This window comes from Mustela lutreola, chromosome 1 (assembly GCF_030435805.1).
Source record: "Mustela lutreola isolate mMusLut2 chromosome 1, mMusLut2.pri, whole genome shotgun sequence".
NCBI classification, from domain to species: Eukaryota; Metazoa; Chordata; class Mammalia; order Carnivora; family Mustelidae; genus Mustela; species Mustela lutreola.
In genome coordinates, this window is record NC_081290.1 from 182,711,179 (window position 1) to 182,735,206 (window position 24,028).

A 24,028-nucleotide genomic window follows, 5' to 3' on the forward strand; every position below is an offset into this window, starting at 1 on the left:
ACTGAAACTCAAGGAGTTCACTATATTAAAAAAAAAAACAACAACAACCCACAAACAGTAAGGATGAAGGATTTATACTCACAGGTGGCTCAGAAAATGAGTAGGACTTCTACTTGGGGAAGACAGCACAGAACTCAAGAGAACTCTTCTTCTCAGCAGGAAACTTAGCTTATGAGATATGCTGATAACTAGAATAGACATTAAAGAAAGTTAACATTTTACCTGACTTTATTATTCATTTTTTTCTTTGTACCGAATTATGCAGTTTTCTTTGTATTGAAATATGGGGTTTCCAAAGACTTCCTCCCAAACATGACCAGTAGGAAAATATCAGCTAAACACTGCCATAACTTTGATTAAGATACATAATATTCTTAGAGTTTCTTTTCAACAGACAAAATATGCCAGTGGTTCAAGGATACATTAGAGCCTTTCAATTCAATGTCATGCCATGAAAGACAGAAAAACACAATGTGAGAAAATTCCTTGAATCTAGTGTTTTTAGTCGGTTTAGACTCCTTTTTAGCAGCAAAATTATCTTTGTATTTCTGTAAAATTTAGAAAGACATTAACATCAGTGTCTCTGTACATTGCCTAAATATAATCAGTGACATTTCTGACAGTGGGGTTGCTAGTCTTCGGTATTCTATTAAAGCAAATCATTTTTTCTGGACTAAGCTAGTTTTTATTTTTGAGTTTCTTTGAAATGGTTGTTAAACTTACACAGAGTGAAACCTCAGTGGATTTTGAAAAGGCAAATAAGCAGCAGCCATGAAAAATCAGTAACATTTAGTGAGTTTAGACGACCTTACAAGTATTGATGTGTTGGGGTATCTGAATCCAGATATCTTGGAATGGCTGGATGTGTCTGGGATCAACTGGGTATTCTGGTACTCTGACTCAAATTTAGATAAGAAAATCATATAATCAATCAAACAGAGTTAATGGTTCTCCTGATATGAGAATATAGACTATATCTGATTCTAGGAGCAAAACGAAATCATGTCTAATAAAATGAAGACTATGTGTCTAAAGCATGACTTGTTTGGTAAATGATAAGATTAGGAAAATACAGAAGAAAAAAAAGCCCTCTTTTTCTAGAGAGAATCACCATGATCTACGACTAAAAGTTCAAAGTTCCAATTCAATATTAAATACATTTTATAAAATTTTCAATGTTAAGCAAAGACTGGGTTTATTAACTAAAACAATTCTACAAAAGGGCAATATTGCTCTGATGGGATCATTAATTCTACAGATTTTTTTTATTTAATAGACAGCATGGACTTCATACATATCCATTTTCAGTGCTTTGAAAACCAAACAACTTTAAAAGTTAGCAGCAGTTTCTGCAAGTACAAAAATACACATTTATTACATTACATATGGTAGTAAAATTTGTCAAGATATATTATACAAACTCAAAGCATTTTAGATAAAGCATCAGTCTAATATATTATAGATTGACAGAGTATAATAAAATGACATCTTTCTTCCAATCATACAATATAATACATTACAGCAATATTAACAAACTATTCACATTAAGTATTACAGGAGCATCTAGGGGAACACAGAGAAGAAGAATGGTTATGGAAAACCTCAGCATCTATTTTCTTCTATGCTTCAAACTGGGTGAATAATTTTCTACCCACCCAGATGAAAGAAAAAAGGAGAGAACTATTATTTTGTTAAGTGGAGAAACAACTACTTCCAGAACGACACTCCAAGCCGTAAGAACTTTATTCACATCTTGCAGTTCTGACAGTAGTATGCCCGAAGGGTAAGGGGAGGAACTTCCTGTTACCTTTATATATTAAATCACAAAAGATGCATATGGGCACTCAGGAATCTAAGCATAGAGTGGCTGTTTATAAGGTAAAACTGACTTCACATCTGTGACTGAGATGGCCAGTGTCATGAAGGAGCTCTTGGAACACAGAGTTCTGAGAGTTAATTACAATGCGTAGGGCCAACACGGCCATGTTCCTTAGAGGTAGGTAGCACCTGTAGCTAATACTGAAAGGACTTCTACTTTACAGAAAACATTATTATTATTATTTTTTCTATAACTCAGAAATTCAACCTTTAGGACAACAGGGAAAGAACATTTGACACGAAAGTTTCCTGGTGGCTAAGAAAAATAATTTGGTATAAATTAGTGGGAGAAAGGATGGTGAACTAAAGAGGCCAAATGGTTTCTAAGCAACTTCTTCCAAGTAAGTAGTTAAAATGAAGGAAGATGCACATCCTTTCCTGATTCTATTCCTTCTCACTGGCTGGTGAGGCCTAATCATCCATGGAGATAACTCAGGGGATGTAGTGGTATAACCTTTAAGGCAAGGGAGGGGAGAAAAATTCATGGATAGCAGACAAACTAATGGGATATAAACCATGAATCATCTGGGACAAAAATACGTAAAACTTCCAGAGGTGAGAAAATCCAAAGCCAACGATAGTCTGAGAAGGCCTGACTGCTGATTGGTGGGCGTTTCATTCTGTGACTCTTTTATAACCTGCCAACTTTAAAATTACTCTTTCAACTGCCAATGACAATTAGAAAAGCGACGATTTATCAGTAATTTTTTTTCTGGCTGGGTAATCTAAGAGACAGTGCTGTAGAAAAACATTTTTTTTTCAACAAAGACGAGCCATACTTTGGTCACATGTTGGCAACAACTTCGTGTAATAGAGATAGAGAGAGGACTGGTGTTGCAATCTTTTCCTCTACACCAGGAGAGTCAATGCTGTCAGGAGGTCACCTTCTAATAGCAAAAGTTGCATTTCTGGAGAATGCTCTTAGCACAGGCACCTCTGAAAAGGATACTGAAATAAGCAACATTTTCTTCTCTCTCCTCACAGATCTACTTTCTGGAGCCTTTGTATAGTAGTGGAACACCAATGGAAAAATCAATCAATGAATACAACCAACGAATAAACTATGATACTCATGGCTCTTGAATTATTCTAGTCTACGCCACTGTAGCTGCATCGATGGGCTGATTCCTGGAATCTTCCTGTGAAGGCACATGACTACAGAACATCACAGAAATACCTACTGGCTTGGATTCAGAGGAATGTTTTACATGATTTCCTTCATTACTGGACATGCTTTCTCTTTTTAAAAGATACTTTGATTAGTGGCATTTTTCTTGCGTAGTTATTAAAAACATTCTATGGAATGTGGCTGTTTCTCTACACCCACCCCGCCTCTCCACAATCCTTATTCTTCACTTAGGATATCCTGGCCTTTTCAGTGTACTAATCTCATATAAAGCATGTTTTCTCTACAGAAGATGTTTTCTCTGGCTCTCTGCTAGTCATCTCCAAAAACATGGGAGAGGACAAATCCCTTGCTTTAATAAGGAAAAGCCTCCCAAACAGATGATGAAATTTTTTAGTCTAAGCTTTCTGCCAAATGGTCTCAGTAAAGAAAATTACTTTGTTGTCCTAAGTATTAGCAGTGATTATCCTTATGCTACCCATCCCATGTATTTATACAAAGGGGTCATAATAATCTTGTCTTTATATTATTATTAGCCCAGTTTCTGTTCTTGTAGACATCAGATTCTTAGACTTGTCTCTCTTCTTGTACACATCACATTCGTACTGTGGTTAAATGTCTTTGGCTAATTGTTGGTCCCCAGTATCACAAACCACTGTAGGCCCTGAGTCTGGGCTAGACAGATCATCCACAGACAAAGAGCCGGGTAAGGATCTCTTACAACGCAAAGTACCAGGGGAGCACTGCTCACTATTCTCTCCGTCCTGGTGGGACTTCACACAAAGCTTGAGTCCGTCCTCCACTAGGCTGAATGGAGAGTTACAGTGTCTCCCTGAGTCCTGGCTGGAGTAAGAACTGTACCACTGGGCTGTTTGCACAGTTCCAAGTTCTTCAGGTGCCCTTTGGGGCATGTCTTTCTGTCTCTCTTGTAGTGGGTTGGCTTCTGAAATACCAGCAGCATGTGGAGGTGGCTCTGTGGGCCCTTTTAGAGAACTTACTTTCTTTTCTTCCGGTCTGGATGCTCTTGCCTTCTTTTTGAGGGACCAGTTTTTCAAACTGGCCACACCATTTCTCAACCATGTGCTTGGATGAAGAGTTACAGAGTGTATCTGTGAATGCCATTCTACAGTATCCTTTTTCGTATAAGCCAGGTGGCTGCTGGCCTGCCCTGATGAGGGACCAGGAGTTGCAGAAATGAGGCTGGAATTGCTAAAATCAGAAGAAAGCTCGTCTTGTTTTCTTTGAGCTTGAAAAGTGCAATCTATTGGAGAGGAAGTTTCAGTGGGGGTAAACACAGAGTGTTCAGAAATCTGAGAAAAAGCGCTGTCTTGGGAGCTCACTGATGAGCCAGAGGGGGAAGTGCCTGGAGAAGACAGGCTGGAATAGCTAGTCCTTGGGCAGATGTTTAATCTCGGGGGTAAACCCTTCTCTGTGTTTTGGTTTGTGCCACTACTCTTGCCCACTTCAATCCCCATGACCAAACTCTGATTAATGAGCTTTTGCCCCTCCATTTGCAATGACTTGTGCCGCTGGAGATAATCTTCCTCTCCATGCAAGAGACCAGCTTCATAGCTAGTTTTATGTTGTTTCTTTGAATACATTCCCCTGAGATAGGTCAGTTTGCAGTGCTGGTCATCCATGTTGGGCTCTGAGCAGCGCCGGTGCCTCCTCGAAGTCTTGAGGGCATCTGCTGTGTGTGGTGGGGAGTATCCTGATGTATCTGCACCAAAGGGCTGGTTCCTGGTATGATCCTGTGAGGACATGTGACTACAAGATGCCACAGAAATGGCCACTGGCTTGGATTTAGAAAAAAGTTTCACATGATTTCCTTCATTCCCAGATAAGCTTTTCTTCTTAACATTTTTATTAGTGGCATTTTTCTTGCTCTCAGTGCCTTCGACTAAACCATGTTTAAAATATGTCTTACCCTCTTCCTGGAGGGGTTGATTCTGCTTCAGATAATCCTCATCTTTTTGTGAGAGAATTGCATCACAGCTGGACTTGCGTAGCTTTTTCTGATAAAATTCCCTGAGATAGGAAAGCTTAGAATCTAGATAATCGATGCTAGGCTCTGAGCAGCGCCGGTGTCGCCTCAGGCTTTTTGGAACATCTGCTGCAGCTGTGGACAGGTAGCTGGGTGTGCTCAGGCCAGATGCAGCCCTGGCATGGTCACGCAGCGGGACCTTTGCATACACTACTGTCACATTTGCTGGCTTGGATTCAAGAGGCCGTTCCATTTGAATGTCTTCATCTTTAGAACGGTCCAAGTCAAAGTCGCTTAGGGTTAAAAGGCCTTCCACCTCAGGCTGGTCGAGGTCATAGTCACTGAGGGTTAATACGGAGTCCATGCTTCTGCTACCCTGACCAAGTTTCTTTACCAAGTCACTACAGGGAGCATCGACGTCCTCATTTAGCTCATTTTCCAAGCTGTCATAGGAGGAGTCATTCAGTTGGAAGCAAGAGATATCTGTCAAAAAATCAAACCACAATTAACATTTTTACTTACCAAAAATACATGCTGCCTTAAAAAAAAAATCTCTAGACTTAGTTTAATTTTCTTTTCATAAAGATTGTTCAGATTCCTACTCTTAGAAAGGATCTTTCAGTCTCCCCAGAATTAAAAAAAAAAAATGTTGAGTATACCGAATTTATCTCAGTTCTTGAAGAAAAAGGCTTTCTTAATTAAGGTCTCTTCAAAGCAATGAGGACATGTTAATATCAAGAAATGGTCCAAAATATAAAGGAATGAATGCCAGGTATATGCAGGTTCGTGACTGCGGGTGAGCAGTTTGATCTCAGAGGAACCATTTATGAACCCAAGCTCTTCAATGTTTGCTACTTTAATCTCTACAACAATCATAAAAGTGAGACATTATGTTACCCACATTTATTGATTAAGATAATGATGTTCAGGGGCATAGAATGGTTATATGAAACCACAAATAACGAATCACTGAAAACTACACCAAAAACTAATGATGAGCTAATTGAATTAAAAAAAAAAAAAAAAAGGAATTGGTCAAAGATAACTAGTAATTGGTGGTCCAGGAATCTGTATTCTGGAAGGCTGATTGGTTTCAAAGTCCCCCCTGGCCCCATAGTACTAGTGGTTTCTACACTGTTCCACAGCATGAAGTATCTTGAGGGCCACTAGAGGAAGGAGAGTGGGGAGAAGCCCAGGCCTGCCCCCACCTCTTTAGGACATCTTACTCTAATTTCAGCCACAGCAGTTCTACTACACATGTTAGGGATCTCTGTAAAGATATTTTTAAAAGAAGTTTAAAAACATAACACAAGATGCTTCTGGAAGTTCTGGACCTCATCTTACATATTTCTTAACCCCACCACACTGTTAACATAACCTGACCTATTAGCAGGTCATGCAAGGAGGAGCAGAAACCCTAGGCCCATGACTGAGGTCAGAGGCTTCCTTCACTGAGCTGCGGCAGGCCCCAGGACACTGTCCCAGCATCTTCACTCACACATGCCTGTTTCTCACAAAAACCAATCCAATTATTATTCACAATACCTGAGGCATTCTCTCTAGTATCACATCTCACTGAAACTTGTCCCAAGAGGGAAGTGATTTCTTCTCCAAATATCCTACAGCAATTTTCAATCAGAAATTGTATAAGCAGAGAAACCTGCATGAAAAAGGACAGAAAGAAAGTGCTACTTTTCATATAGTCTGGGATCATGACCTGAGCCGAAGGCATAGGCTTTAACTCACTGAGCCACCCAGGCATCCCACCACCTCCATTTTTTAGATGAGGAAACTGGATCAACAGAACTAATTTTATCCAAGATTGTACATCTGGCAAGTTTGGAGCTGAAGAATGATCCTTGGCTTGTCTAAGTCCAAAGTCCTTCTTTTTTATTTAAATCATATCATTTTCTTTCGTGTAACTCTAAGGTTTAAGTCAGCCATAGTGTTTTGCCTCCTTGAAGGGAGAAGAGAAGTAACCCAGAACTGCTATCACTGTTTTGCTCAAGAAAGTACCTTTCTATAATCTACCAGGGTAGGATAAACTCAATACACTCAAATTTCTAAGGAGGTATATTTAAGTTATTCCAGAAAACGTCTTTCAGAATTAATACCCTAAATTTAAGGTTCAAAATGGGGACTCAGTCCCCCAGGGCATAAAAATGAAAAACTTCATTACCTTTTTTGTAAATTCATTTTCTAGTTCTGGGCTGGAGGAAGTAGGAGGCCAAAGAATGCTTGGAGCAATGCACACGGCCAAATTAAATGCAGTCATCTGATTGGACAAGGAATGCTGCTCAATGTTGTATAATATCCCAAAAAGATACCTTAGGAGAACAACGTTGGCTCTTGGAAGTTGGTCTAATAGCCTAAAGACAGAAAAATGCACTCTTTAAGAAAGACATTTCATAAAAAACTTGTGTAGATAAGCAACGCTTGCTTTTCATGGGAAACCATGCAAAGAAAGAACACAGTTCAGATATGCAAGAATTTCAGTTACTATGGTACATGCCTTACAGAAAGAATGGAAACATGGATGGGGGATTTACTTATTTATTTTGTACACTGTCTTCACAACCCAATGAAGATGAAAAATAATGCAGAAAAATGGCTTGTAAAAAACTGCTGACTGCCTGAAATATATACCTGAAATTAATGCAATGTGTTTTAACTTAGGCCAATCCTGTAATGTTTCAGAATATTCTCAACCAAGCCTCCCCCAAAAAGCTTTTTGATGAAATTAAACAATAATTAAATTTTAGTGGTTCTTTATTTCTCAGTAGCAATACAGGAATTCTATCTCTTGGTGAGAACCCAAACCTCAACTATTAAGACTTTTAGGTCCATTCTGAGAGCTTATGTTCTGCTCTATCACCTTGGGGTCAATTTTGTCCCAAACTTCTTTTTCTTGCTGGTATCACTCTCATATATAAGTCAAGCTTACAACAGTACATTTCCTACTGTTCCTATTTTGTAATTGATAGGGGATTTTAAAATTATTATTCATTGAAAATTATATGAGCTACTATCCAGAAAAAAGACATATACGTTGATGATCATGGTTGTTTCTTTTCAACAAAAGTCTGCAACCTGGGAGGGAAAATAAGGTAACGTGACTCTTGCTGCATAAACAGCACAAAGGCACTTCTTCAGTGTGATGGACTGACACTGTTTCATAAGGTTTCATAAGGACAAATTATAAGAGATATTGAAATAAATTAAGAGATTACTGAGTGTGTTTAATGGAAAGTAAGGTGCTGTCTAGCATATTCTTCTGGGTTATCTGATTCCCTAGGGGCCCTATTATCTTTGAGCTATTCTACATCTCTGTAAATTGCAGACTACTGATAGCACTACATTTAACACCTGTCCATAGATTTGAAAATTCTGTCTGGTGGAGAGACATATGATTTACTGCTCCCCTTCATGCTCCAGTAAAAAAAGCCAGTTTTGTGTCTATGTGTAAAATCATTTCAGCATTTCTGAAGCAACTATGGATGTTGTAGTAGTTTGAAGTCTCCTTCGAACTGGTGGTAACATCCAACTGGTTCTCTCATTAGAGATTTAAATAAAAATTTTGTATTGTTCATTTTATATTTGAATGAGTCTTAATTTTACTTTTTTTTTAAAAAAAATCATCCTTTAACAGTTTGTAGGATACACAGTTTTAGACAATGAGCAACAACGCAGAGAAGCTGGCTTCTACCTAATCATAATGGAAGCACAGATAGTATGTGTGACTTGGCTTTGATTTCTGGTGTCTTCAACGGTTGTAATATGTTCTATCTAGTGTATAGATAATAATTCATATTTGAAAGTTGCTCAAGAAAAAAATTGTACTAAACAAGCCTATGCAGATAAATGATACTAGGATTCTTGGGTTTTTACAGAACTGGGGGTACTGCCTTTTGTTAATGGACACTTCTTTCCAGTTCTCGTATAATGCAGGAAACAGTGAATTTGGGTGGTGAGTTCTGCCAGCAATCTCCATTTGCACGAGAATAGACAATGCATTCTTTGTGATAGGACAGGCTTTTTCCTTGACACTTTTCAATAGTTAAACTGTCTCTCTGCAGTACCTCCTCCATATCTCTTTCGTAGCACTGATCTGCTATACCTATAATCCTTGGTTTATCTATCTACTCTACTAAGACAGTCAGTTCCTGAAGGGGAGGGAATTTTCTCTGTTTGAATTTAGTTGCTGAATGAGATAGACAAAGAGCTGTAGGTTTAGTTAAGTATTTACCAAAATTAAGATCATAAATTGTAGATTGAGTCTAGTTATTAGTTTAATGAGTTTCAGCTCCTATCAGATTCAGATATACAGGAGGTGTACAATGCTCAAGTATTCCACGTTAATAAGATTAGGGAAAAACAATAATAACAATGATAGTAGCTAGCATAAATCTATTTTTATTTTTTATTTTTTCTTAATTTTTCATAAATCTATTTTTAAACTGGTCTTCATGGATATGGCTTTGTGAGAGTCATCATTACTTGAGTCGACAAGCTTATAAAAGTTTTTTTTTTAAGTATTTTTGAGACATGACTAAATTAGAATAATTACCTTTGAATTGTATTTATTTTCTCTTCATCATTTCCTTGATCCATGACACAGACCCAATGGTCATAGAGATCTGATGAAAAAATACTTCCTGGAATATTTCGTAGAAAATCCTTTTACAGAAGGAAAATAAATATTTTAAGTCATTATTCTCATGCTATGTATGTACTGGGGAAATAAAAAAGCAAACATTTTGTTGAAAAGTTAAGTCCTCCTTTTTTTGGAATACATGGAGCTCTGTGCCAACTTTCCACTGTTGTGCGCACATAGAAACACAGGCTTTGATTTTTTTCTAACAAAAACCAGAGGGAAACTGGAGTCTGGGGTACAATGGGAAAGATAACGACAACCTCTTTGGGCTGGAATTTCATTTGTGTAGGTTTTAACCAACTAGTACAACATGACAGGGTCTAGCAAACCAACCCAAGTCCTTTTTTTCTGCTCTCCAATCACCCATTCAAAGAAACACACTAAGACATTTGTGAGGTTCCTAATGTAATAGTCACTCATTTGGTCATTCTACACATAATTGCTCTAATATGCCAGGGACGGTTGAGGGGCTGGAGACAGAGAAGTGAGTAAAACAAAGTCCCTGTCATTTTGGAACTTTATATTCCAGTGGCATTGGTGAAAACTCCATCCAGAGGTGAAACTCAGAGTTTCTCCTGGCATTCCCCTCATAAATGGGGACGGGGGAGGAAGCATTCAAGGCTATGTATGTCTGGGCTCTGGGGGTCTGGGACAGCACCCACATGCCTGACACACACTTAACAGTATGCCCGGTACATTATCCCCTGAGACCCTAGTCTGCTGAGACTGCTGGTGGGGCTGGGTGTGGGGAAACCAGACCATATCACAAATAGGATATGATCAAGGGTATTTGATTTTTGTTTATAAAAAGCATAAAAACAAATTAAATTTGGTCCTGGTCCTATATTCATTTGTGATCTAGGCCAACTCTCTCTGTTGCTTAGGCTTGGTGCTAACAAGGCCAGGCTTGCAAAGGCTAATCTCTACCTCAGTGACGATTAGGCAGGAAAAAACTCAATCTCAGGTCTAAGCACTGTACTCATGGTCTTGCAAGTTCTTGCTTACAACATGGAGGCAGGTGAAAGTCTGCAGTTGCTCAGTTTTAACTCTTGCTGGAGAACCCAGTCAACAACTTTACCTATGTGCCTTACAGACGGCAACACACAACCCGTTAGTCTTGTGTTCTGTCTCTATCACTACTTGGGAAGCTGTGGCATCTGACTGTTAGGCTCTGCTGACTAGTTGTGCATCTTCTCCAGTATGAGCTCCCCCAGGGCAGGGACAGAACCCACCTTCTTCTCTGTACACCTGAATGCCACACACAGTCCCAGACAAAGTTGGCAGAGGTCATTACTGAACTGGTGCTATTTTTTCCATGGCCACACACTGATGAGGAACAAGGTAAGGCCAACGAACCGTAACTGAGATTTTTAAGATAACTTAAAACACCTCTTTGTAGTCATGTCACCTGTTACCATAAATTTTTTTTAGAGCAGTTAACAAGTAGGAAGAGATTGCTTCAAAGTCTCTCTCTGTTCTATTATTTCTTCTGTAGAAATGTACCTGGATACTTGTAATTGAGATGTGTCATCACAAAAGTCATCTACTTTTGGGTAGCGCTATTACATTTTCATAATTCCGAACTAATTTTAGTTGCTGCACCTACTTTAAAAGTCAGATTTAGAAGAGGCAAAATTTGTTATTTCGAAGTGGGACAATGACAATAGTTCTCTTTTTAAATCTCAGTGGGAAACATACTTATGATCTGTCTTGAAGAAAAACATCATTAAATCTTAAACCTACACTTGAAAGATAATAACTCGTAACATCTCAATGAACTCTCCACAGCTGGAATAACAAGTTACGAAATACAACCACCATCACAGCTGAGAAAGGATGTGAGCTCTGGTTCTGAATTACAATCACCAGCTCACAGCACTCAACTGAAAGCCTCTTCCCCTCCAAGAGCAGAGCCTAGGTCATCAGCAAAACTCCCAAATTAATTTGAGATGAGATTCCTGTAGGATCAAAAATGAACTTTTCCTTAAAAGTCTAATGGATCAAAGTTACAGTGTCTCAAGTAATTTTCTTCCCATAACAGTTTGAAGAGTTAGGCTTGTATTTAAGCAAAACCAGCATAAGTAAAAAAATTAAAGGAAAATTTAAGTACCACTTCCAGATAGTCTTAAACACAAGAAACAAAACAAACCAGAAGCTCAAAAACTTTTGGCAAAAAGTATCTTCTTTCCTGCAACCACTGGGAAGAAATGAGAGTAACACACAGTTACATGATTACAAAACTTCAATTATTTGAAACCCATTTAACCAGATTTTTCAATCATTTGTCTTTTGATATTTTTGGACCAGTGATATTTCTGCAATTTGAAATATAATTTGACTCCTCTAGAACCATGTTTCTCGATAATAATCTCAAAAATTTAGTATAAAATTTTAAATGTGGTGCTATGAAGAATAGCATAGTAAGGAAAATTTTCCAAAATGTAGGCTTTTAAATTTTTAAATTAAGAGATAGGAAAAAGCCTAATTATATAAAGAAAAAAGGGAAAATTCATTATGCATATATATACTAGACATACATTTGGCTAAGCAAACTGTACATATCTTTCTTGTATTTCAGGACAGAAGAGTAGTCACAAATCCTTTGCAAAACAGATAAAATGAGCCTAGAGCCAGCTCTCTGATTGTTTTTGACTGATACACTATTGCAAAAGTCTACAGCAGGGGTTAAGAGCAGAAGTGGCTCATTTGCCAGGAAACATCTGATTATCCATTAAGTCATGAAGGAAGATTCTGTAAGCGGCTGAACAGGAGGAGGGACACGGAAGGGTCATCTCCACCATGTTTTCCTCCACCCCTTACCCTGGTGCTTTCCAGCTGGGCTGGGAGATGGGAGCCCGAGACTGGTCTGCAGAAGCTATAGCTGAGGTGGTACTGACTCTAGATTTTTAAAACATGTGAGGCATCTGCAAGAATGTGGGGAGGAAAACATTGTAGAGGAGTTCTAACTCAACTATGGGTGTGAGTTAAGTAACCAAGGGGCAAAGGGTAAGTAAAAACCATAAAAAAAGTGCCAAATGCAGTAAGGGTTTTATAAAAGACCCAGATGCTGGAGTCATTCCTACTCTGCTTTTATTTTAGAAAGGCACCAGGGGACAGGGGAAGGCATGATGATTGTATAAGTGAATGGAATTTTCAGTGATCTCTGTGAGCAATTTTTTGTTTTAGTTGTTAGGCAAATGTTTATTATGGTAAACTCTGTTTCAAAGTTTAATACAAGTTTATTTTGAAAATTTGCCTTTATTAGGAAGGATGTTTATTTTGGTAAATATGCGGTACGTGCTTTGACTATTTGTAATTTAATTTAATTTTTTTTTTTTTTTTTTGTATGAGGTGGCAGAATGAAGATGAGAGTGGTGTGGGACGAAAAAATTCAAAAAGCATTTCTGACTTGCCATATCGTTGGCAAGGACTTTTAAAGACCTATGTTGATTTTGTGAAGTGATTTTTGATTTTTGTTTTTGTTTTTTTTTTTTAACACTTTTTAAATTCTAAATCCATTATGGTTCTTTGCAGCTGGTAAAAATGTTGTAATGAGAGAAACCAGTTGTCTTCTCCCAGAGCTACACTGTGGGGTAGATGAAGGGAGAACCTTTCCTACCTTCAAGACAGATGCTATCACAAAAACAGATTCACAGTCTAGGTGTACTTCAACTCCAGAATTCAGTTTTTCTTTTAGCTCTCTGCAGGATTTCACATTGGCCGATTGTCTGAAGATCCCTTTTGTGAGGGGTCCTTTTTGATTAAGAAAGAAAAGCATATCCTATAAGGAAGCAAAGGAAAAAACCAAAATGGCACTTCACAGATACAAGCAGGGGAAGACACACTTGCCCTCTCTGGCCACCAGTGGCTAGGGTGTCCCAGGGGAAAAGCACTGGAGGAGGGGCTGTTACTTGGACTGAAGTCAGTTTGTGTTTTGGTATCTCTAAATCTCTTCCCCTACTTATTCTTGCTATATTCAGCATCTAAAACATTTTACTTTAATGAGACTATCTTTTGTGTTTAAAATCATATTTCTCTGACTGTTTTAAGGTCCCTATAAACTTGCCTCCCTCCTTCCCTTACTCCTCTTTTCCTATTATTCTCTAATGTGGACTCTTTCCATCAAATATGGACTCTTTCCTCCAAATATGGAAATATTCTTGCCAGACTCATTCTCCATTTGCTTGTCTTTCTTTTTATGTGACTCCATAACACATTCTACTTCCTGCATTTACTTCGTTCTTTGAAAATCAGGCTAAAAAAAATCACCTCTTCCAGGAAGTTTTCTCCGCTGCATTGTGATCAGTCTTTCATTTAGTTTTCTTTCTAGCAAGAAATGTCCTTTGCTTGTGGTGTAGGAAGGAGAATGGGTGTTGGGGAGCAACCCATGTGATCTGAAACCTGGTTATTGCATATATTTACTCTGTGACCTCTAGTAAACTTGAGACTTTTAAAATTTGTAAAGTAGGGCTGATGGTAGTGATAAGTGCTCAGTGTACTGTGGAGGGTGAGCACGACGATGGTGAGGCCAGTGGGCAGCCCATGTCACAGCATGATGTAGGTCAAGTCCCGCATGTCCCGTACATCCATCACAGTGCTTGTGGGATGCGGGGCACTCAATGAATGCCGCTGAACAGTGATCATTCCATATATCAAGGACATAGTACAGACTCAGTGGTTTCATCTGAACCACTCTATTTATAAAAGGGAGCTGAATGCCAGAGGATGTACATGTGTAGGCACCTGAAATACATCTAAGACATGTCAGATTTTAAAAAATTATAAGAATGAGTGGTTTCTGCTGCTAGAATGATTAAAGGAGGCTTACAGAACAACACAGGGTTCTGGAAAGGCCATGAGAGAAACATGGGGGATAACGGGACTCCAGAGTGGACTCTGCCTACAGAGCCAAACTCTGATTTATCCGAGCAGGTTTACATGGCTCCTTCCTGAAACCAGCAGCCTCCATGATCTCTCCCATTTATGTCTCTCTTAGGATTCTACAATAGCTTAATCAGATTTTTTTTTCTTAGAAGTAACAATAAAATTCTCAGCCAAAGCCAAAGCTGTGTCTATAGTTTTCCCATTTAAGAAGAGATTTCCCTCCCAGGGTTCTCCATTCCCATTAGTGTCACAGGCCCTAACGAGACTCACCAGGACAGGTTTGGGCAGATTGTCATTTTCACAAATACTTGGCAGAGAGACCCCGAAGAGCTGCCCTGGCACAGGCGATGTTGGTGACACTGGTAAGTTATCCAGGTGAGTGCTGGACCCACGCCAGAAGGCCCAGTTTATGATAGACCTTCTCCTTTTAAATGTCTTCTGACCTGAGTCTAAGGAAGAAGTGAGATTATTAGGAAAACTATTTTAACTCACTTAGTCTTATTTTGACAGTTTCCAACTTATAAGATGTTCATTTCTATGGTTCAATGAGAAAAATGCTTATAGATATCCTTTGTTACTGACAATTTAATCTAAAAAATTACATGGTAATATTTTATAAATTAAGGAAAAATCAAATATTTGGATTATTCTCTATCCCATCTTTGGAACATCACTTGTCTGTTTACTTGAGTTTTGTCACTGAATTTTCAAAGGCAAAGAAAAGCCTCTCTTTACTATAACAACTTAAGGCAAAAGGTGTTTCATACTAACACACATATCTTATTTTAAAATGAGACGAGGCATACAAAGAAGTTGAAGATTAAATCATACCACAATTAAATGGTGAGAAACAGAAGGAAAGAGGCAGGAAAAAGAGGAGGGAGAAAGAGAAGGGGAAAAAGAAGAGGAAAAGGAAGAGGAATGAAAAACACCAAGAGTTATCTTTTTTTTTTTTTTTTTTTTTTTTTTTAAGATTTTATTTATTTATTTGACAGAGAGAGAGATCACAAGTTGGCGGAGAGTCAGGCAGAGAGAGAGAGAGAGAAGCAGGCTCCCGCTGAGCAAAGAGCCCGATGCGGGGCTCGATCCCAGGACCTGAGATCATGACCTGAGCCGAAGGCAGCGGCTTAATCCACTGAGCCACCCAGGCGCCCCCAAGAGTTATCTTTTATTAGGATGTTCTCTAGAAATAAATTAATGCTTTATTGCTTTATGTCCCTCTCTATTGCTGAAAACAAAGACAGGAAGCTAATATTCTACATTTCCACCCCTCATCCTTCTTTTGACTGCAAAGACTTTTTTAAAGGTATCTTTTTGGTTCTGGACTTTAAAAAGCATGTTTAAGGTAGCATAGATGTGTGCAAACATGAGTGAGACTTGTGCTTGCCATCATGAACCTTAACAGGGGAAATAGGTCTGGTGATGGTGGGGAGAGAAGCAAGGGAAGGGCAAAGTACCCAAGACATTCAGAAGAATGGTAAAGCGCATCTACCTATTAAGAGGGAGGGAACGAACCTGGAGGAACATGCATTTGATCTGGATTCTGAATGAATAAAATTTTAACAGAGCACCTGACATGGTGTCTTGCACCATTTACTCAGTAAATCATTCTCAAGTAGTAACTGAATTGAGGAGAGATTTAGATGGAAAGGGACAGCATGAACAAAATAGGCAGAAGAAAGGTCGACAGTGAATCATGATTTTGTGAGGTCATAGTGCTAAACAGTTTTGATGTCATCTGTATCTAATTTTAACTTGAAAGTTGATGGATTTGCACAGGATTTGATACATAAAAAGACAGCTCTCTAAAGTTCTTTTGGGCCTGTTCACCCTCGAAATGAAATTTAAGAATACAATAGCCTACTTAAAGGCACCAAAAAGTGGCTGGAAGAAGGTGGGTACTGGAGGTAAAAGTCTGATACTTGCAACAGGGAATGGCACAGCACAGGGGAAGTTTCCCCTTCTTACAGCTTTTAGTCTGAGGATAGGCTCCAGGGTGGTAGGGTCACTACAACCTCGGCAAGTTTGCACTCTCGCTGGCTTGAAAATCTGCAGAATGGAGATGGAGGTAACCACAGCAGCTGGAAAGTGTGTGTGTGTGCATGTGTGTGCACGCATGAGCATGAGCATGCGCATGTGTGTGTGTAATCCCAGAAAGGAGAAAAAAAAATGCATATGGGAGCCCCAGATATTGTGTATGAATTTTGCCTCAATCTCTGGCTGGACCACCAAGCACATGTGTGAGGCAGATTCAAAACGCCCCGTGATTAAGACTAACGGAACTGAGATCGGAGGTGGTATGACATTCAGGAGGTGCCCACACAGGATCAAATGCTATTTTCTCCATTGACAATGTGTGGGACTTAGTCATCCAACTCTGCCATGTGGCACTGACGGCTCACCAAGCTACCACAGGTGACGTTCAGCTGGTCAATAGTCCTAACAATGGGACACTGAAGGAGATGATCTTTTCAGGGTGGAAATGGTCATCAATGTCAAATGTCAATTTTTTATATATAAAATTCTATAAAGAATTTTAAAGAAGTGTTTTACACTGTTTGGTTCCAATGTCCCTTAGCATTTTATTTCCTCAGCATAAACATCTTAAACCAAACACCACAAACACCAAGTTGTGGGGAGACAATCAAATAAATAACATCTTGTCTTCCACCTCTGGCTTCCTCTGAATACAGTGAGTGCCTCGCCAGTGTACGTACATCCAGGTATAAAGCTCTGGGATCAGGAGCTCAGTTGGACTCCTGGTTCAGACACTTATGTGGGCAAATTACTTCACCTGCTCTGCCAGCCTTAAAGTAGAAGTATGACCTATACCTCAAAGCCTTATTAAGAGGATTAAAAAGGATAATGTATGTTAAAGTATTGCTTTGCAAGGCTGTGGGTCCCAGCAGTCTTCCCTAAAGCTGCGAAGAAACCCATCTCCTCCCCACAAAGAGGACCCGCTCCTCAAATCCATTCTCCGTTTAGTGAAACATCCTTTAGAAAGTGTGCAGACAGAAAGGAATACCAGACTGCTTAACCAGAGTGCTTCCTGCACTGACATTCCCAATCTTTGCCATTTTAAAAGACAGAGAAGGAAACGAAACCCATTCTTAAACCCAGGAGGGAGGTTCCTGTGTTTACCAATGTCAAACTGCAAATGTTCGTTTAATATGTGTGCTGAGCAGTTGTACTCAGTCTAGGTTCCTTGCATTTAACCTGGTTTCACTGTTTCTAAAACTATCAGATTTATTTGACTTTTTAGCTTTCACATACTTCTTAGGAAAAATGCCTCATCATAAAGTTACATGCCCGCTATCCTATGAGTGTTGACAGAGGAGCAAGTAGAAATCGAGGCCTGCACTTTATCAGAAACACTTTCAGCTGCAGCCATGCCTTTTGTTATGCACAACACTCGCGTTTAGAGTTCAAGTTCACTCTGGGACTGAGAGAAAAAAAATTTCATTAAAGTTATTTTCTTACAGAGCTTTCAATGTATAGCTCTTACTTTCTAAATGTCAAAGGCTGATGAGAGAATATGCTATTACTATAAAAAAAAAAGGGAGATGCAATTGTAGGGGAAATTAAATTTATATAAATCTAGCTTTACTAAATAATCCTGGCAAGATTCCAGTTAGTGTTTCTTCATGCTTAAATTAGGGATTTGAATGTTAAAAAGTTACCATTCTTAAAAGTTTGTGTTTATAAATTATCTTAGAAAAATAGTTTAAAAACCTTAATTAGAAATTCTAGCATGATGTAACTTGACATCAGGGAAATACAAATCAAAACCACAATGAGATACCACCTCACATCAGTCGGAATGGCTAAAATCAACAAGACAGGAAACAACTAACATTGGTGAGGATGTGGAGAAAGGGGAACCCTCCTACGCTGTTAGTGGGAATGCAAGCTGGTGCAGCCACTCTGGAAAACAGTATGGAGGTTCCTCAAAAAGTTAAAAATAGAGCTATCCTACAATTCAAATGTAGTGATCTGAAAGGGCACCTGCACCTCAAACTATGGAAAGAGCCCAGATGTCCATTGACAGATGAATGGATAAAGAAGATGTGGTATATATATACCATGGACTATACTCAGTCATAAGCCATATACTTACCACTTACATATTTTTAAAAATTTATTTATTTGACAGAAAGAGAGAGGGATCACAAACAGGCAGAGGGAGAGAGGGGGAAGCAGGCTCCCCACTGAGCAGAGAGCTCAATGTGGGGCTCAATCCCACAACCCTGAGATCATGACCTGAGCCGAAGGTAGAGGCTTTAACCCACTGAGCCACCCAGGCGCTGTCTCTCCCAGCAGGACAGAAATGTAGGAAGATCCTGAACTCTTCTCCTTCCATAGACACACCTAGTCTACAGCTATATATGGAACCACTTCTAAAAAACCCTAAAAACTGGTGGAGCAACACCTTCACACTGGGCAAGCGAGAGGGAAACACCAAAGTGGGTAGGAAGGACTGAGACACAATCTCACCATAAAATCCACCCTGACATGTGATCCACAATTAGGAAGAAATTCAAAACCTGGAGTTTCTCCCTGAGGAATGATGAGTTTGTAGCCCACATTAAACACCCCAACTTGTAAGACTGGCTGGCACCTGAGAGATGAGTCCCTAAACATATGGTTTTGATGACCACTGGGGTCATCAGCCATGAGACCCAGAGGGTTGTGCCAAACTGGAATGGTTCTTGAAAGGCCCATATGCAGACTCTCGGACCCCACAGCCCAGTATAGAAGCAGCTCTTTGAAAAGCACCCAGACTTTATGTGAAAGAGACTCATTTCCTAAAATTTTAAAACATTGGTCTGAGGGGTAGAGATCCACTGGGATACTCTCTGGGAATGAAAGCTTCCTGGTCTCTGTTTGCCTTGCTAAAGCTAACAGGTATGTATATTATATACATATATTTTATAATTTTATACACACACACACACATTTCCAGGCAGCAGGTGTCATCTTTATGCTCCAGCTGGTGGGCACCATCTTCTACACTCTCCCTATGCCTAACTAAAGCTGGCAGGTACCATATTTTTTTCTTTTTAAATTTTTCTTTTTATTTCCCTTTACCTTTTTCTTTTTTCTTTCTTTCTTATTTTTCCTTTTCCTTTTCTTCCATCTTTATGGGCAAGTGCCATCTGTGCACTCCCCCTCTGCCTTGCTCCAACCAGTGGATACTATCTGCTCTTCTTCTGCTTGCTCAAGGTCTAGTATCTCCCAGAGATACCCACTTCTGGTGAACAGTCTTTGTGGCTGTCATGCTGGGGATGCCCAGTAATTTCGTGGTACTAAAGGCCAAGGGGGACCTGCAATTCTGGGTGACATGAAATTATAATAGGCAGAGACAGTTCTTGGCAAACTACAACACCCTGGGTACTGCAGGCAGCAAATTGAAACATACCCCCATGATTTCTGTGAAAGAGACCCACTTGCCAGTCCTGGAAATTCAGCTTTAGGGGCTGGCTTCAGATTTGGCATACATCTAGAGGCTATGAAGTTATTCTCAAGGACCATAGGATAGGAGACACCATCTCTGCTCTTCCCCTCTGCTTCCCTGCAGGTCACCACTATCTCCCTGAAAGAAGCTTATACATGCATCTGGAGCCCTGATTTTTGCTACTGCTACCCAGGGGACACCTTCAGATGGCCTAGCTCTAGGGACCAGCAGGGCGTATGCCTGTGGTCCCACAGCACTGTATATATTTGCATTCTTTAAAAGCTGCTGCCTGGGGATCTGGTTTCCAATCAGTTTAAATCTGGGTGCTGAATGAGATCCTTCTTTTTGGAATACTGACTGATCTTGGCATACCCTCGATTACTGGGAGACATTAACAATAACAATGAAATAAGCTTCTTGGACAATCACAAAGGTTTGAGAGACAACCAACAACCAGGGCAGGGATGAATGTTAAGGTTCATCTCCTACACAAGGTCAGCCCTTCAAAACTGGGACAGGTAATTATTTCATTTAATGTACAGAAAATTGTACAGAGAATTAAGCAAAATGAAAAAACACAGCAATATATTAAAAACAAAAGAAAAAACTTCAAAAAAAAACCTTAATGAAGTGGAGATAAGTAATGATAAAGAGTTTGGGGTGCCTGGGTGACTCAGTGGGTTAAGCCTCTGCCTTCTGCTCAGGTCATGATCTTGGGGTCCTGGGATCGAGCCCCGCATCAGGCACTCTGCTTGGCAGGGAGCCTGCTTCCTCCTCTCTCTCTGCCTGCCTCTCTGCCTACTTGTAATCTCTGTCTGTCAAATAAATAAATAAAATCTTAAAAAAAAAGTAATGATAAAGAGTTCAAAGTAATGGTCATTAAGATGCTCACTGAAATCAGGAAAACAATGGATAAATACAGAAGTTCAAAAAAAAGACAGAAAATACAGGAAAGTTCTAAGCAGAAATTACAGAGCTGGAGAGTATAGAAAGTCAACCAAAAAAACCACACACAGACACACACACACACACACACACACACACAAACACCACACACAGTAGAAGAGTTCAAAAGCAGAATAGAGGAAGTAGAAGAAAGGATCAGTGAACCTGAAAACCAGGTGGAGGAACTTACCTGATCTGAGCAGCAAAAAGAAACAGGAACAAAAAAAGAGTAAAGACAGTTAAAGGGGGTTATGGGGCAATATCAAGATGACCAAAATTTTCATTTTAGGATTCCCAAAAGGAGAAGAAAGAGAGAAAAAGGCAGAAAACTTTTGTGAAGAAATAATGGCTAAAAACTTCCCTAAGCTGTGGAAAGAAAGAGATATCCAAATCCAGGAATCCCAGAGAGTTCCACATAAGATGAATCCAAACAATCCCATACAAAGACATATTATAATTAAAATGCAAAATGCTCTAAGTTAAAGACAAGGGGGGTGGAATCTTAAAAACATCAAGAGAAAAAACACTTGCTACATAAAGGGAACCCCCTTAAAAGTATTTGATTTTTAAGCAGAGATTCTGTAGCATAGAAGTAGCATAATATATTTGAAATGCTTAAAGAAAAAAAGTTTCTAAGGAAGAAGAAGAATACACTACATAGCAAAGTTATCATTCAGAATTAAAGAAGAGATAAAGAGTTTTCCAGAAAAGCAAGAGCTAAAGGAGTTGATCACTACTAAGCCAGTCTTACAAGAAATGTTAAAGGGACTTCTTCAAGCTGAAAAGAAAGGGTGCTAATTAGTGATAACTAATTAGTAACATAGAAAAATATAACTCTCAGTGGTAATGGAAAACAATAAGATAGTGAATTAATCACTTATAAAGCTAAAATGAAGGTTAAAAGACAAAAGTAGTAAGAATGACCAACTGCAATAATTAGTTAAGGGTTACACATGATAAAAAGATGTAAAATGTCACAACAAAAACATAAAACACAGCAGGGGTAGAGTAAAAATGTAGAGCTTCAGAAAGTATCCAAACTTATATCAACTTAAACTAGAATGTTATAAATTTGTTCTATGTAAGCCTCATGATAACCACCCAACAAAAATCCAGAGTAGGCACACAAAAGATAAATGAGAAAGGAATCGAAGTATCCCACTAAAGAAAATCATCAAACCACAAAGGAAGAGAGCCTGAAAAGAAGAAAAAAACAGAGGAACTAAAAAACAGCCAGAAAAAAATAACAAAATGCCAAGAAGCACATAGATCAATTATTACTTTAAATGCAAATGGACTAAAAGTTCCAATTAGAGTAGAAAACATAGAGTGGCTGAATGGATTAAAAAAAAATTCACGAGTCATCCATTTGTGACATCTAAGAGACTCACTTCAGACTTAAGGACAAACACAGATGAAAATGAAGGGATAGAAAAAGATATTCCATGCAAATGGAAACCAAACGAGAGCTGAAGAAGCTATACTTATATCAACGTTGGACAAAACAGATTATAAAACAAAGTCTGTAATAAGTGACAAAGAAGGGTATCATGTAATGATAAAGAGGTCAATCCACTAAAGGATATAACACTTGTAAATATTTATACACCCAAAACAGGAGCATATAAATATATAAAGAAAATATTAACAGACCTAAAGGAATGAAGTAGATGGCAATATACTAACAGTAAGGAACTTTGATACCCCACTTAAATCAATGGACAGATCATCCAGATCAAAAATCAATAAGGAAATACTGGCCTTAAATAACATGGTAGACTAGAGGGGCTTAACATATACAGAGCACTCCATCCAAACAGAACAGCATAAGCACATTCTTCTCATGTGCAAATGGAAAAATTCTCTAGGAGAGATCTTATATTAGGCCACAAAAGTGGTCTTAACAAATTTAAAAAGGTGAAGTCATACCAAGAATGTTTTCTGACCATGATGGACTGAAACTAGAAATTAATTACAAAAAGAAAACTGGAAAATTCATAAACATGTGGAGATTAAACAACCAGTGAAAAACTAATAGGACAAAAAATTTTATTTATTTATTTTTTATTTTTTTTTTAGGACAAAAAATTTTAAAATAAAAATAAAAAATACCTTGAGACAAATAAAAATGCAAATACAACATACCAAAACTTACAGGACATAGCAGAAGCAGGTCTAAGATGCAAGTTCATAGAAATAAATGCCTATCCAAGAAATAGGACAAATCTATAGTAAACCACCTAACTTTATACTTCAAGGAACTAGAAAAAGAATAAACAAAGTCCAAAGTTAGTAGAAGGAAGGAAATAACAAAGATCAGAGGAGCAGTAAAGGAAACAGAGACTAAAGTGACTAGAGAAAAATCAATGAAACCAAGAGCTGCTTCTTTGAAAAGATTAAAAAAAAATTGGCAAATCTTAAGCTAGCTCACCAAGAAAAAGAGAAGGCTCAAATAAATAAAATCAGAAAGGAAAGAGGAGACATTACAGCTGACACTACAGAAATACAGAATATAATAAGAGATTTCCAGAAACAATTATACACCAACAAATTGGACAACCTAGAAGAAATGGATAACTCCCTAAAAACATATAACCTTACAAACCTGAAAAATGGAAGAAATAGAAAATCTAAACAGACCAATTACTAGTAAGGAGATTGAATCTGTAATTAATATCCTCCCTACAAACAAAAGTCCAGGACCAAATGGCTTAACTGGGAAATTCTACCAAATATGTAAAGAGGAATTAATACAAATCTTTCTCTATCTCCAAAAGATAGGAGGAAGGAACACTATCAAATTCATTTTAAAAGGCCAACACTGGGCTCCTGGGTGGCTCAGTTGGTTAAACGACTGGATTAGACTCAGGTCATGATCCTGGAGTCCCAGGATTGGGCTCCCTGCTTCGGGCTCCCTGCTTAATGAGTCTGCTTCTCCTTCTGACCCTACCCCCTCTTGTACTTTGTCTCACTATCTCTCTCTTTCAAATAAATTAAAAAAATAATAAAAATAAAAGGCCAGCACTACCTGGATATCAAAACCAGACAAAGTTACAAGAAAGAAAATTACAGGCTAATATTCCTAATGAACAGAGATGCAAA

General features: G+C 38.6%; 1 protein-coding gene across 4 annotated transcripts in view; it reads right to left on the bottom strand.

The window, feature by feature from the left end:
* Window positions 1–1,243: 1,243 nt before the first annotated feature.
* ARHGAP20 (Rho GTPase activating protein 20) overlaps window positions 1,244–24,028 on the bottom strand; it is a 130,300-nt gene continuing 107,515 nt past the window's right edge. For all 4 annotated transcript variants that reach the window (XM_059179980.1, XM_059179966.1, XM_059179989.1 and 1 more), the window contains exons 10-15: window positions 14,797–14,975; window positions 13,262–13,423; window positions 9,556–9,665; window positions 7,168–7,357; window positions 6,534–6,648; window positions 1,244–5,471 (exon numbers count right to left, since the gene is read on the bottom strand). In XM_059179980.1, coding sequence (XP_059035963.1) covers window positions 3,616–5,471; window positions 6,534–6,648; window positions 7,168–7,357; window positions 9,556–9,665; window positions 13,262–13,423; window positions 14,797–14,975 — 2,612 coding nt within the window. In that variant the 3' untranslated portion in view covers window positions 1,244–3,615. The remainder of the gene's footprint in view (window positions 5,472–6,533; window positions 6,649–7,167; window positions 7,358–9,555; window positions 9,666–13,261; window positions 13,424–14,796; window positions 14,976–24,028) is intronic.